The 16,022-nt window shown below is 32.0% G+C and overlaps 4 protein-coding genes across 4 annotated transcripts; 2 read left to right on the forward strand and 2 right to left on the reverse strand.

Annotated features, from left to right (window-relative positions):
* Positions 1-38: 38 nt before the first annotated feature.
* On the forward strand, positions 39-3,163 carry MKS88_000997 (rhoptry-associated leucine zipper-like protein 1; the record flags this gene model as incomplete). The annotated part of the gene is made up of 2 exons (XM_067219648.1): positions 39-130; positions 592-3,163. The coding sequence occupies 2 exons, from the start codon at positions 39-41 to the stop codon at positions 3,161-3,163; spliced, it is 2,664 nt and encodes an 887-aa protein (XP_067075363.1).
* A 1,317-nt stretch (positions 3,164-4,480) lies between these two features.
* On the reverse strand, positions 4,481-6,181 carry MKS88_000998 (ubiquitin carboxyl-terminal hydrolase; the record flags this gene model as incomplete). Its single annotated transcript, XM_067219650.1, has 1 exon — positions 4,481-6,181. One exon carries the CDS (start codon positions 6,179-6,181, stop codon positions 4,481-4,483), a length of 1,701 nt encoding a protein of 566 aa, XP_067075364.1.
* Positions 6,182-6,444: 263 nt separating this feature from the next.
* Positions 6,445-9,234, reverse strand: MKS88_000999 (ubiquitin carboxyl-terminal hydrolase; the record flags this gene model as incomplete). The annotated part of the gene is made up of 1 exon (XM_067219651.1): positions 6,445-9,234. One exon carries the CDS (start codon positions 9,232-9,234, stop codon positions 6,445-6,447), a length of 2,790 nt encoding a protein of 929 aa, XP_067075365.1.
* A 4,264-nt stretch (positions 9,235-13,498) lies between these two features.
* On the forward strand, positions 13,499-15,693 carry MKS88_001000 (uncharacterized protein; the record flags this gene model as incomplete). The annotated part of the gene is made up of 3 exons (XM_067219652.1): positions 13,499-13,545; positions 14,386-14,432; positions 14,609-15,693. The coding sequence occupies 3 exons, from the start codon at positions 13,499-13,501 to the stop codon at positions 15,691-15,693; spliced, it is 1,179 nt and encodes a 392-aa protein (XP_067075366.1).
* Between the last annotated feature and the right edge of the window lie 329 nt (positions 15,694-16,022).

The following is a 16,022-nucleotide window of genomic DNA, read 5'->3' on the forward strand; positions in this document are numbered from 1 at the left end:
TAAAAAAATAAACAGAACAGAACAGAATTGAACAAAACATGGGAGTAAAAGTTAGTGAAGTAAAACTTAGTGAAGTAAAACGTAGAGAAGTAAAACGTAGAGAAGTAAAACGAAATGGTTACTTAAATATGTATATATGTATATATATGTGTTTATTAGTGTATGGATATATATTTAAGTACGTATAAACGCTTATGTCTATACATGTAAGTATATATGTATACGTGTCTATTGTCCAAGTACTTTGAAAAATTTTCATTTCTCATATCCTAAATGAAAATTGCGGTTATTCTTCTTTTGCAAACCCCTTTCTCAGAAGCGCGATAAGAAAAAAAATATATATATATATATATATATATATTAGTCGCGTATATACGTATATATGTATGTATTTATATATGTACATGTGCGCATGTGTGTACTGGTTCGAGTAATCATTTTTGCACCCCGTATAAAAGTCTGTTCACCATTAAACGGTTTGCACCTTCAGTGGCGGTTTGTTCGTTAAACTTTTCTGTTACTGAATAAGATGAAAATCCTAGTATATTTAATTTACTTTCACGTGTTCATAAATACATATATTTTTCTTAGACCTTCTAAGGGCAAAAATATACCAAAAAAAAATAGCTTAAACGAAAAGAATGAAACACATGCTAAAGATGTGAGTGTGCTAAGTCAAGAAGAACTTCCTAAGGAGGAAGTAGCAAGCGATGCAAAAATGTACAAGTGCTTTATTACTACAAAAAATAATGGTAATAAAATGGAAACAGGGGAAGGCGGAAGTGAAGTTAAGGAAATAGTAACTGTGGAAGGGCTACAGCTACAAGCAGGGGAACTAGGAGGAGGAAAGAGGGGCAAGGAAACAGGTGCGCAAGTGGGTACTCAAGAAGGTTTGCAGGGAAGTGTGCATGGAGGGGCGCAAGGAATTAAGGGAGAAGCTATTCAAACAGGAACACAAGGAGCTGGGCAAGGAAGTAAGGGAGAAGCTATTCAAACAGGAACACAAGGAGCTGGGCAAGGAAGTAAGGGAGAAGCTATTCAAACAGGAATACAAGGAGCTGGGCAAGGAAGCAAGGTAGAACGTATGCAAAGAGGAATACAAGAAGCTGGGCAAGGAAGCAAGGTAGAACGTATGCAAAGAGGAATACAAGAAGCTGGGCAAGGAAGCAAGGTAGAACGTATGCAAAGAGGAATACAAGAAGCTGAACAAGGAAAAAAGGTAGAACGTATGCAAAGAGGAATACAAGAAGCTGGACAAGGAAAAAAGGGAGACAAGGAGGAAGACGCGCAAGAAGGTAATGAAGAAGATGCGCAAGGAAATGAGGAAGGAGTTGATGAGGTGGATGAAGGGGAAAATGAAGACGGTGGTGAGGGGATAGATGAAACATACGACGAACAGTTGGAGGCAGAGGAGGGGGATAGAGAAATTGCTGACAAGGAAGAGGCAGATATGGAAGCAGCTTATATAGAACAGCAGGAGTTGAACGAAATGAAAGAAGCGAAATCTAAGGTGGTGGACTCTGAAGATTTAAGTAACGACACAAACGGAAATGGTAGCAACGGGTATTCCACTAGCGTAGGAAGTAATGGTGAAAGTAGCAAAGAAAGTATCAACAGACGCAGTAACAGACAGAGAAAAAGACAAAGGAATAGAAGAAGAAATAGGAAAAGAAATAGGCGCAGAAATAGAAGCAATAGTAAACGTAATAACAATGCGTCATCCTATAAAATAAAAAAGAATATATTAGAGGGTAAAAAGAGTATCAATGGAACAAGTAATTTAAGAGATATTGAAAATCATAGGTATACAAATGTAGTAAACAATAAAAACGAGTACACTTCGATGGATAGTAACGAAGCAATATATGAAGAAAGAAAACAAAAAATTTTACTAATCCATTTGCTAAAAAATATAAAAGATCTCTTGTATAGACAAAAGAAAAATTTTAATAATTTCTTGTCATTCCTAAGTGAAAATTATGCAAGCTACGAAAAATTTAACTCCGTCAGAAAAAATGTTAATTTTATAAATAGTGGACGCTACAATAGCGGTGGTAGTTATAGTAGTGATAAGAGAAATGTGGGAAACACACAACAGGTAGGGGAAACAGGAGACGACTACCTGTCGGAATCCTTCCTCAGCTTGAGTGATAAGCAGTACACGAAAAAAAATGGTATGAGCAATGTGTCCATTAAAAATGTTGGTAATAAGTACAAGAATGAAAGTGAAACGTTAAAAAGTGAAATTTATGACTCGAGGGAGCTAGAGGAAGAGGAAAACGACCAAGTTGATGATAAAAAGGAAGACGATATACAAGACGACGAAAGTAATGATGATGTATATGATAAGAAAAAGGATCCCAAGAAATTTGGACAAATAAAAGAAATGCTTCAAAAAGTTTTAGAAATAAAAGATTTAACAGATAAGCAAAAGGAGTATTTAAAAGTAATTATAAAAGTATTAGAACTAGAAGATGATTTATTAAATAAGGAAAAATTACAATTAGAATTAGATAAAAATATCATCAACTTATTAATGGGTAAATCAAATGAGCTAAGAAATATTGCTGTGCAATTAAGTAAAGAAAAAGGGGAAAACGAAGGTTCACAACGAGTAGATTTAGCTCAGAATATTGTTTCTAATTTATTAAATTTTTCTGTTGAATTAAAGAATACAGGTAATATTGTTTATAATAATATGCAAGGACAAGGAGAAATGCTACAAAATGTGGAAAAAAATATACACAAAGCGGAGGAGCAGTTGAAAAATGTGCGCGTGCACACTGAATATAGGAATAGGGATACCCCGAAGGAAGACCCGAGTGATGACCATCCGAGCGATGATGATAATCCCAGTAATGACAACTCAAGTGATGACAATCCAAATGATAATAACACTGATGGAGCCAAGGCAATCATTGACAATAAAGACTTTATACAGTACTGTAATGAGAATGATGAAATTTGCAAAAAATCATACTCCCCTTTAAAAAATACAAAGGGGGGTCAGTACTACGGATCAACTACTTACACTGTTAACACGCCATATAATTATAAAAAATTTAAACTGAACGAATCAATGAAAAATCATTTTTTCAACATATTCGTTAAGGAATCAGCCATGTTAAAGAAATTGTACAAGTTGCTATATGAACTTTTTTAAGATGAAAGAGTGGTGGGGGGGGAGAGACAAAAAAAAAAAAAAAAAAAAAAAAATATATATATATATATATAATATATATATATATATATATATATGTATATACAAGCAGATAACAAATATGCAATAGGCGCATAATTATATACCCCTTCCCCCGCATATATAGTTATGTCTATATCATTTTATTATACTCAATTATATATCAAAGTAGGTAGATGGAATAACAAGGCGTATGCACACAGGAACATAATGATGATACCAAATGGGGTGAGCTGATAGGGAAGCATAATAAAACATATGAATGTGAAAAACTAAGATCCATTTTATTTAGCAAAAAATGAATGTAGGAAAAGGATGCGAGGAAATGGCAGCATCGTTCAGCCAACAAGCGTATATATGCATATACAACCATACACATATACGCACAAACGTGCATACAAAAGTACATTTAAAGATGTGTACATATATATGTTGTATATACACATTTGTATTTTTTTTTATCCCCTTTTGAAAAATATAGTGCGAAGAAGTGGATAACTAATATATGCACACACCAATTTATGCAAATCGTTTTTTCAAATGAACATTAGTATTTTTAAGATGTCCTTTGCACGTTTATTCCCATTGTGACGTTCCCTTCAAGTGTGCACATAAATACATAAAAATGTATACATACATATATATATATATAATATATATATATATATATATATACATGTACATGTACATGTGTATGTACATGTGTATGTACATGTGTATGCACATACGCAAAAATATAAATTTATATATGTACCCATGTTAACAATTTTGTGCCTAAGCATACACGCACACGCGTGTACATGTAAACATATTATGTATAACTCTCAACAATTTGCTCTTTATTTTACTGTTTTTATTTTACTCCTTTTGTGATATATATTACTCCTTCCAACCTTCTTATGCACTTTTATCTCTGCTTAATATGTTGGACTTATGTTTTAAGTTTTACTCTGCTTTATCAAGTTTCAATTAATCTTTGTTTTTTCTGTCATATTTTATTTAATTTTTGTCTTTTCTTCCATATTTTTACCTTTTCTTCTATATTTTTATTTTCTATTTTTTCTGCTTTGTTTTTATTTTCTTTGGTAAATTTTAAAAAAATCAAATAAAAGCACCTTGAACTATTTTTAAAAATATTTTACTTAAACAGCATCCGTATCGATAAGGGAAAAGGGAGGAAAGCAAACTAGTGCATACGCAAACATTCGTGCAATATGAAGTATATATCACCTTTACATCATTGCGACAAATGCTTTTTTCCACTTCGATTTTCTTCCCCTACTATAAGTCTTTCAACAAATTGTCCACTTGCGCCTGTAAGTTTGTTATAGTTTCGTCCAATCTTTTTATTTTCTTGGTATCATTGTCTTCTCCCTTGTTGTTTTCTTTGCCCTTTTGTTCTTTGCCCTTTCGTTCTTTTCTCCTTTGTCCTATGGTCCCTTCTGTTTTTCCCACCTGTTCTGTACTTCCCACTGCTTGACCCATTTGACACTTCATCTGAGTTATTATATTGCTGTTGAGATCCCGGAAGAATTTAATTTTTTCTTGTATTTGCATTTTTTCATTATTTTTAGCTTTTATAGACTTATCAATGGAACGAAGAAACGATTCCATTTCTTTATTTTGATTTTTAATTTCATTTATTTTGTCATTAACATTTTTTACTACTTTTTTCTTTTGTTCAAAATTATTTAGATATTTATATTGCAGCTCAATTAGCGCGTTATTATAAATATTTGACTCATATGATAACTGTGAGTAGAGAATGTATAAGAGCTCGTTTTTTAGACTATCACTTATGTATATATCATTTGCAAATATATCCACTATTTTATAATATATATGACTGTTATAGTCATACAATGTGTCTACAACGAAATCTATTGTTTCGTTGAATAATCCTTCGTTGGAATGTTGAACATTGTTTAGAACACCATTTTGAATACCGTTTATGTTCCTATGTAATTCATCGTTTATATAATGATCTGCATAGTAGTAGACGCTATTATTGTAATCGCTATGGTCTGAATTGAAGATATACCTTGCACCTTCTCTCTGTTCACTCTGTCTTTCTAATTTCTCTTCTATGAATGAATCTTGTATATAGCTCCATATTTTCTTTGTTTTCAAATTAATACAATAATGATGATTGTACTTGGCACTATGTATCTTAGCATGACTCTTTTGATATCTCCCGCATCCTATATTCGAACAAATCAAACATAACCATATATCGTCCGTGTTATTACAGTGCTTGCATTTTAACGTGGTCATTAGTTCGTTCACTTTTAATATTTTGCGTATTTTATTTTCCTTTTTTTTTGAGAGTCTTTTGTAGTGTGTTTGGTGAGAGGGGGTGCCAATCGGTGCGTCTATCGGATCTACTTTTTTCTGTTGTGCTTCTCTCTGATCCACTTCTCTCTGTTGTGCTTCTCTCGGATCTACTTTTCTCTGTTGTGCTTCTCTCGAATCTACTTCTCTCTGTTGTGCTTCTCTCGAATCTACTTTTCTCTGTTGTGCTTCTCTCGGATCTACTTCTCTCTGTTGTGCTTCTCTCGGATCTACTTTTTTCTGTTGTGCTTCTCTCTGATCCACTTCTCTCTGTTGTGCTTCTCTCGAATCTACTTTTCTCTGTTGTGCTTCTCTCTGATCCACTTCTCTCTGTTGTGCTTCTCTCGGATCTACTTCTCTCTGTTGTGCTTCTCTCGGATCTACTTTTTTATGTTGTGTTTCTTCCTGGGGAGGCTTCCCTTCGCCCCCTAGGCATGTTCGAAGCATTACGTTATTGTCGTTCTCACCACCGCCCAGATAAAGGTCCTTTGTCATTTCAGCCAAAGAGTAGCTACTAATCAGCCTCGAAACAATATCATAAAAAAAGATCATAGTACACACGTTGCATGACAGATTGATAAACTCATAATAGTTATCATTTCTTCTTTTAATATAGTTCCATTTTTTATTTCTTGTTAATATAAAATACATTTCATTATCTAGCCGTTCTATACATATTAGGCAGGTAGATATGCATACATTTGAATCTACAATAATGGTACTGAGGAAATTTTCATAATCGTTTATGTCGAAAAGATGTGTACTGGAAATGTCATTCAACGAATCTCTTTCATTCAATATGTTATTGTTTGTAAAACTTTTTTCCTTTTCACTTCCTCTTGCTATTTCACTTCCTCTTGCTATTTCACTTCCTCTTGCTATTTCACTTCCTCTTGCTATTTCACTTCCTCTTGCTATTTCTCTTCCTCCTTCTCCTTCTCTTCCTTCTTCTCCTTCTCTTCCTTCTTCTCCTTCTCTTCCTCCTTCTCCTTCTCTTCCTTCTTCTCCTTCTCTTCCTTCTTCTCCTTCTCTTCCTTCTTCTCCTTCTCTTCCTTCTTCTCCTTCTCTTCCTCCTTCTCCTTCTCTTCCTCCTTCTCCTTCTCTTCCTCCTTCTCCTTCTCTTCCTCCTTCTCCTTCTCTCTTTTTTTTTTTTTTTTTTTTTTTTTTTTCTTGGCTATACAAATTTCATCATTTTTTCTATCTACAAAAGTGCCATCAGTATGTGAATCGTGGGAATCTCTTCCCCTGATATCCTCTATTTTGTAGCTATAGCATTCCACATTTTCGTTCTTTTTGACATGACTATCCAGTATTGCATCTCCCCTATTTGGTTTATTATTCAGTTCGCCCCTCCTTCCACGACTTTCCTCGGGGTTTACCCTGCTGATTAGTTCGATGCTTACATCGGTACTTACATTTCTGCACACGTTCTGGTTTATGTTACCGCCGATCTCAGAGTAGTCCTCCTTTTTTACTGAAGCACCTAACGTACAAGTGTGTGTCTGTTCTTTCGTGGAGCAGTCAGTATTTATCTCCTTAGAATCATATGCATTCTGAACTATATAATATACGGAGTTAACAAATACGAAGTATATATACCAATTTTCAAAAATATGATAATTAAAATTAGATGTTTGCATTTTCTTCTTTTCCTTCATCCATAACTTTAAATTTTTACAATGAAAATTTTTATAAAACATATCTGCATATATCTGTGTTTTGAATATAATTAATACAGAGTAACATTCTATTATTTTTTTTTTTTTTAAATTTTTCATTACAATATTATACATCTTTTTGTACATGTGTATACGTTCTTCTATATTGTATGAAGACTTATCATTATATCCTTTTTTTCGCTGTTTTCCATTTCCATCTATCATATTAGAAGTGGTATATCTTAACAGAGCACTAGATTTTCCATTATTCGCTTCATTACGCCTTTTGAATGAGTATTTATTTCTTTCTGTTATGAAATTATTTGTAGTACATTCACTCAGGTCTGTGTGTAAGGAAGCGCTCGTTAAATAGTTAGACTCCCCATCATATAATCTATTAACTATACATTCTGATGGTACATAATCATCACAGCTGTTCATATAGAGACGGTTTGATAACTCCACTGAACACCTTCTCGCTGTACCATTTACCATTTTAGAGTAACTTTGCATTCCTTCCTGTGAGTTGGGGAATTCCTGTGAAGAACTGCCCCCTCGTCGTTCCTCATCTGTGCACCCCCCACTGCGATCATCACTACTACTACTGCTACTGCTACTACTACGGCTACTGCTACGGCTACTGTTACGGCTACTGCTACGGCTACTGCTACTACTACTGCTACTTCTACTACTGCTTCTGTTACTGATTCCGCTAAGACCACAGCTACCCCCACTACTGGAGAAACCCCTACGGAGGTGCTTTTCTCTTTTCTTATTAAAATTGTTTTGTCTACCTTTTTCTTCCCCTTCAAGGGGATATTTGTCGCTAGATGAGTTATTCAAGTTATATCTGTGCCCCATAAACTCATTCACATTATCGTAAAGATTATTATAACTAAAATTATTTTCATTCTTCGAATGATCTTCACGTTTATCTTCCGCTTCTTCTATATTTCTACTCACTCGCGGTCTAATTTTTGTTTCTGTTTTTTCCCGCTTATTTTTACCCTTTTCTTGATTATTTTTTATTTTCATTTTTTTTTCATTCTTCTGATCTTCCCCATTTATAAACTTTTCCTTACCCTTATCGATGAAACTACCGTAACTGCTATAACCACTGTGAACATAATTTAAAAAAGGAGGTACAACCATCCCCCCTTTTGAAAAGTGGCTTGTATCATCAAATGGTAAAAGTAAAACATTCTTTTTTAAAAAGGAAAATTTACTTTTTACATAAAAAATTTTTACTTGAACGATGAAATCGAAATAGTCATGTATAAGAGAAAAAAAATCATAAAAAGAAAAGTACATGGGTAAGGTTAGAAGAAATAACATGTGGGATCTATGTAGTGGTAAATTAATTTCAACAGGGGTATAATCATTAACTGGATCGCAGTTCCTCCATTGATCTTCTTTACTAACCCTTTTTTCTTTTTTCTCTTTTTTACGGCCATTGGAATTGCCGCCGCCGTTTATTCGTCCACCACCGCTACCACCACCGCTACCTCCACCGCTACCTCCACCGCTACCTCCACCGCTACCTCCACCGCTACCTCCGCCGTTTGCTCGACCATTGACATCATCGTTGCAATTTCCATTATTCTCTATATGACTACTTCCTATCATATTACCTGCCCCGTTTATATCGTCTAAGGATGGTTCTTCATCCTTTTCGATTAAGTATAAGTCCAGGTTACTAGCATTGTTTATGTACAATTGTAAGAAGTTCGAGGTATAATAGTGTATCTTTCTTCTACTTACATATAAATGGTACATCAATTCTATATTGTCTTTTTCCTTTGTTTTCTTGCTATCGACTTTTTCCTTTGTTTTCTTGTTATCAACTTTTTCCTTTGTTTTCTTGTTATCAACTTTTTCCTTAAATAACCAAGAGTCAATTTTATTATCATCATATTCTAAATTACTCTTATCAGTACACTGTTTTGAAAGTTTGATTCCATTGTGATCATATATATTTTCAAAATAGGTCAAAAACTGTTTAACGTTGCTGACGTTCTCTTCTGTGTATATGATTAAGTGAAACATGGTTCTTACCTACTGTTCATTGTAGCTGTTATCCGGTAGTGGTTATCTTATCTGGTAGCTGTTTAATGCTGGATGTGTTCGTATGGATGAACATATGTCTGGGGTTACACCACTTACCTGTGTATATGCGTGCAAAGAGCGGATCGGATTAAACCCCCAATGATGTCCACTTACTTGGGAAATTGAACCATTAGGATGTGTTTACCATTCACATATAGCCCTGTAGTGGTTTGCTCACTCAATTCTTCTAACTACTCGTATATACAAATAGGCATATTTACATATATATATATATATATATATATATTCATGAATATATCTATATTTATATTTTCGTTCTACCCTCCCCTTTATGCTCGTACATGTTTCTACATACCAAGCAAGGATATTTTTCAGCTTGGACTCATTTCTACGATTAAGTGTTTTGTACACGATTCGCGTCTTATATTTCAATTTAGCAAAACAAATGAAAAAAAGCAAAAAAAATAAAATATAACGATGTAAAAATTGATAAATTAAAAAAAAGTCCAAATAAAAAAAAAATTATAATAAAATAATGGAATAATAATAAAGCAATAAAACAATAATAATAAAATCATAACAGAATGATTAAATCATAACAGAATGATTAAATCATAACAGAATGGTTAAATCATAACAGAATAATAATAAAATCATAATAGAATAATAATAAAATCATAACAGAATAATAATAAAATCATAACAGAATGATTAAATCATAAAAGAATAATAATTAAATCATAACAGAACAATAAATAAATCATTACAGAATAATAATTAAATGAAAAATCGAATTATATGCACTGCTAAGCCATCCAGGTTGCTGCTTTCTGGATGAAATAGTCAGCTACAGAAAAGACGTAGATGAAGAAGGAAAACAATGAAAAAAAAAAAAAAAAAAAAGCCTCATTAATTGCTGGAAAACAAAAGCCGTAAATTCTTTTAATCGTAATTTTTAAAAGGGTATAACAGTTAAGTCCTTCTCATCTTTTTTTTTACCACCCCCTCCTTACCAACTTGAAAATAAAAAAAAAAATAAAAATGAAATAAAGTAAAATGAAAATAAAATAAATTTAAAATAAAGTAAAATAAAAATAAAATGAAAATAAAATAAATTTAAAATAAAGTAAAATAAAAATAAAATGAAAATAACATAAATGTAAAATAAAAATAAAATAAATGTAAAATAAAATAAACATCAAATAAAACAAAAATAAAATAAATATGAAGTAAAATAAAAACAATGCTAGGATCTTCTCAACGTGATGAAAACATCCTTGCTACTAGGAACTTCCTAAATAAAAAAAGAAAATTATTCGTCAAGAAGATGTGAAATGAATAGAAAGATGTGCAATGAAAAATCAATGCAAAAAAAGGAATAAGAAAAAAGAAAAAAGAAAAAACAATACTAAAAAAAATAGAAAAAAAAGGAAAAATGGAATCCCTTTCCGTTGATTTTTAAAACTTGCCCTTGACATTACACATATCTCATGCATACGGGTATGCATTTCGTGCATATATGTGATAATTATGTATGTATAGGTAATTATACATGTATGTATTCTATGTATGTATAGGTAATTATACATGTATGTGTTCTATGTATGTATAGGTAATTATACATGTATGTATTCTATGTATGTATACGTAATTATACATGTGTATATTCTATGTATGTATAGGTAATTATACATGTATGTATTCTATGTATGTATAGGTAATTATACATGTATGTATTCTATGTATGTATACGTAATTATACATGTGTATATTCTATGTATGTATACGTAATTATACAAATATATCTTCATTCTCTGGCTACTCCATGCGGGATACGGTTTGCCAGGGTACATATATAAATGCTCCAAGTTCCTTTTGTAATATTTTATTTTTCTTACAAGTAAACAAGCACACAGTATTTGCCCTTATGTTTCAAAAATTTTTTTTTTTTTTTTTTTTTTTTTTTTGCACGGAGCTATTATATAATCTAAGTTTTTTTATTAATTTTGTATATTTATTCTATCCCATTCATATTATCTTATTCTTATTCTTTTTTTAGTAAAATAAAGCAGATATACATTTTTTATTATTACGTTTATTTCCTCTTCTATTAGCACCGTTGTTCTTCTCGTACGACAAGGCAAAATGTGGGTGTATAAACTTTTCGCTTTACCCTCCTTGATATTATTTTTTAAATGACTCTAGTTTTATTTATTCTGCTAGTACGTTCACGTGTGCACATAAAATTATAACAGTTCTACGTCAGCGTTATATATCACTATCCTTTTTGACAAAACGGATGAGAAATAAGGAAAATAAAGACATAAAATAGAAAAGGTGAAATATGAATTGGCAGATTTTGTTCTTGCGCTATGCAAATGGTAGTACTTATAAACTCGATGTAAAAAGTATGAACAAGCAATATATTTTGCAGTGTCATTTAAGAAAATGGATATTTTTACTTTTATCTTTCTCATGATATATTCTCCGTTTTTGTTTTCCTTTCGTTCATAAAAGTGTATGTTTTAAAATAAAAAAATATGTGCGGACAAAAATGCGAAAATAAAAAATTGACCCATTTTCAATGCTCACCGTCGAACGTGTATTTCACGAAGTTTGTTTGTACATATAAATATACATATATGCGCGCGTACATGCGTATGTATAGATGCATGTATATATATATATACATATATTACTTACAGTGATACGGTAGCAGTATGGCGGCTAAGGGTGTATGCATATGCTTCGTGCTCCTTTTGTTGTTTATTTTTTGCCATTTTATTTTAACTCCCTCTGATGCCCTAACTTGGTATAGAGAGTACTTGGCAAAATGTTTACAGCCACAAATGACTAGGTTAATAATTTGATACACTTTAGGTCAGTTTTACCATAAGCTTTTGTATTACCAACCGTTCCAAAGGTCAATATATATATGGCATGCCATACTTCTAATCATGGTGAGTTCAGTTATCTTGAGCTGCAGTGTTTTATGTTATGCTGTGCTATGTTGTCCTATGCGATAGGATACTATACATACGCTATGCACACGCTATATCTGCACCATACTTTTCCTTGCGCACTTTTTTTTTTTTTTTTCTTTTTATCTACTCATGCCTGGATATTATCTCCCTAAATGTTGTTGTCTTTCGGGCCTGCTTTCAAAAATTGGAAGCTTATCCTCACATGTAAATGCACCGAGTAAACATATGTATGTATATGTGTTCATGGGGAATAGGGGAAAGGCTAAAACTATACACTGTTGGTAATTGACATTACGGAAGCAAACGATCCCTCACTACTACACTTTTACATTTTTTTTTTTTTTTTTGTTTTTTATATATGGTGTGAACTATTATATCCATATTCAAATTAGAAAAACCTTTCACGTGGCACAACAAAAGGTATTCTCATGTTCTTTCACTTTATATTTGATTTACAAAAAAAAATATTATTTAAACTTAGGTTACCCCTATATTATATGACAGAACAATATATGAGGAAGAAACTTTATGGAAAAAAAAAAAAAAATTTCCATTCTTAGGTACTTTTCTCTATTACTTTATATCTTCGTATTGTTTTTCTTTCCATTACCAGTATTAATTTTTTTTTTTTTTTTTTTTTTCAAAAAAAACGCATTTTTATTAAGGCCTATATACTCTGTATAAAGAATGTGGCACATACATATGTAAATAAAGTTGAAAAAAAGGAAAAGCCCATTTAGATAGAAAAAAAAATAAAATAAATTACAAAATAAAAAAATAAAAAATAAAACAGAAGAGTAGTAAAGAACGAAGAATGAGGAGTGAAAAATGAAGAAAAATTTCCTTAATTTTGATGTGCATATATAACATACATTTTATGATATCTATTTCTGGTTGAACTATCTTAAGCTTTAATTTGTTGAAGCCATTTTGTGGTACTTTTTGGTGTTATTTTTTTCCTCCGTAGAACATTTTAAAATTTATAATTAGCTTTCGTTTTAAATTGTCGACTGCTTCTCTTTTGACAAAGTCGTACATTAGAGACTGCTACTTATCGTGTTATACTACTACTCATTTGAAAGAGAAAAAAAAGAGAAAAAAAAGGGAAAAAATATATATAAGCATCCACAGATTGCACATTTTAAGAATAAACGGATATATTTCAAATTAGCAGTGAAGAACTGACTAGCTCCATAGTACTAGCTAACAATTGGAACATTTGATAGCCTTTAGCAAATTAGCATTTTTATTGATTACAAATGGCACCAAAGAAGAAGGAAGAGGAGCAAAAAATACTACTGGGCAGGTAACCCCACAAGGAGGGTGTCACGCTAGTATCCCCCAATTTATACATATTTTGACAAATACGCATATATATAAGTACGTATGTGCCTATGTGCGTATGTATATATGTATGTATGAACATATGTACGTATGTATATATGTATGTATGAACATATGTATATGTGTACGTATGCACGTATGTATATATGTATGTATGAACATATGTATATGTGTACGTATGCACGTATGTATATATGTATGTATGAACATATGTATATGTGTACGTATGCACGTATGTATATATGTATGTATGAACATATGTATATGTGTACGTATGCACGTATGTATATATGTATGTATGAACATATGTATATGTGTACGTATGCACGTATGTATATATGTATGTATGAACATATGTATATGTGTACGTATGTACGTATGTATATATGTATGTATGAACATATGTATATGTGTACGTATGCACGTATGTATATATGTATGTATGAACATATGTATATGTGTACGTATGCACGTATGTATATATGTATGTATGAACATATGTATATGTGTACGTATGCACGTATGTATATATGTATGTATGAACATATGTATATGTGTACGTATGCACGTATGTATATATGTATGTATGAACATATGTATATGTGTACGTATGCACGTATGTATATGTGTACGTATGCACGTATGTATATGTGTACGTATGCACGTATGTATATGTGTGCTTGTTTATTCTGCTATGTACGTATGTACCTGTTTATACTTATTCATATTTGTGCATGGGAGCTCCCCCCCAGCTCACACATGAACGTGTAACGAAAACGTTTTAATGTAATTCCGTCCTCAGACCCAAGAACACATTGAAGATGGGACTAGTTGGTTTACCCAATGTAGGTATGCGTGCTTGAGTATGAACATGAGTATGAACGTGAGTATGTGCATGGGTATGTACATACGTGAGTATACATTCGTGCAAATACATACATGCGTGTACGTACATATGTGCACGCACACATACATGTCTACTTCTCCGCGGCAATTGTCCCTGCTCTGTCCTTCCCCCTTTTAAGGCAAATCCACCACGTTCAATGTGCTGACAAAGTTGAATATCCCAGCAGAGAACTATCCTTTTTGTACGATAGATCCCCATGAAGCAAAGGTTACAGTGGAAGATGAAAGGTTCGACTGGTTAGTTAACCATTTTAAACCAAAGAGTTCAGTACATGCATACTTGTCCATATTTGATATAGCTGGATTAGTAAAGAATGCTCACTTAGGTGAAGGTCTAGGAAATAATTTTTTATCAAATATAGCTGCAGTTGATGGTATATATCATGTTGTTCGAGCATTTGAAAATGAAGATATAATACACACAGAAGGTAATATAAATCCTGTACGAGATTTAGATATTATCAATTCAGAGTTAATATATAAAGATATTAGTCATTGTGAAAAAAATTTAGAAGAAGTAAAAAAAGTGTTAAATAGAAATAAGAAAGATAAAGTAAAACAAACTGAACATGATGTTTTACAAGTAGTTTTAAATTTTTTAAAAGAACATAAATGGATAAAGGATGGTAATTGGAAAAGTTCGGAAATCGAAGTAATAAATGAATTTAATTTTTTAACAGCAAAACCTGTTGTTTATTTAGTGAATATGAGTGAAGTAGATTTCATAAGACAAAAAAATAAATACTTGGCTAAAATTTATAATTGGGTACAAGAAAAAAATAAAGGAACAATTATTCCATATTGTGCAGATTTTGAGCAAAAAATATTAAGTATGACTGAGCAAGAAAAATCTGAATATTTTAAGGCAAATAATATTAAACAAAGTATGCTAAATAAAATTATAAAAACAGGATATTATGAAATTAATTTAATTCATTTTTTTACATGTGGACAAGATGAGGTCAAGTGTTGGACCATTCGAAAAGGAGCAAAAGCTCCACAAGCAGCTGGAGTTATTCACACAGATTTTGAAAAAGGATTCATTTGTGCAGAAGTTTACAAATATACCGATTTGGTTGAATTTAAATCGGAAGGGGAAGTCAAAGCTAATGGGAAATATTTGCAAAAGGGAAAAGACTATGTTGTGGAGGATGGCGATATTGTGTTTTTCAAGTTTAACGTCTCGTCGTCAGGAAAAAAATAGACCTTCTTAAGTAGTCGAAGAGATGCTTAAGTTAGATGAAGAGATGCCCATATCTTTGCTTCCAGTGCTTGTCATGCATCGCTATTATATTATTATTTCATGCTTGTCGTACATCTCCATTATATTATTATTTCATGCTTGTCGTACATCTCCATTATGTTATTATTTCATGCTTGTCGTACATCTCCATTATATTATTATTTCATGCTTGTCGTACATCTCCATTATATTATTATTTCATGCTTGTCGTACATCTCCATTATATTATTATTTCATGCTTGTCGTACATCTCCATTATATTATTATTTCATGCTTGTCGTACATCTCCA

Source organism: Plasmodium brasilianum, chromosome 3 (assembly GCF_023973825.1).
Source record: "Plasmodium brasilianum strain Bolivian I chromosome 3, whole genome shotgun sequence".
Classification (NCBI taxonomy): domain Eukaryota; phylum Apicomplexa; class Aconoidasida; order Haemosporida; family Plasmodiidae; genus Plasmodium; species Plasmodium brasilianum.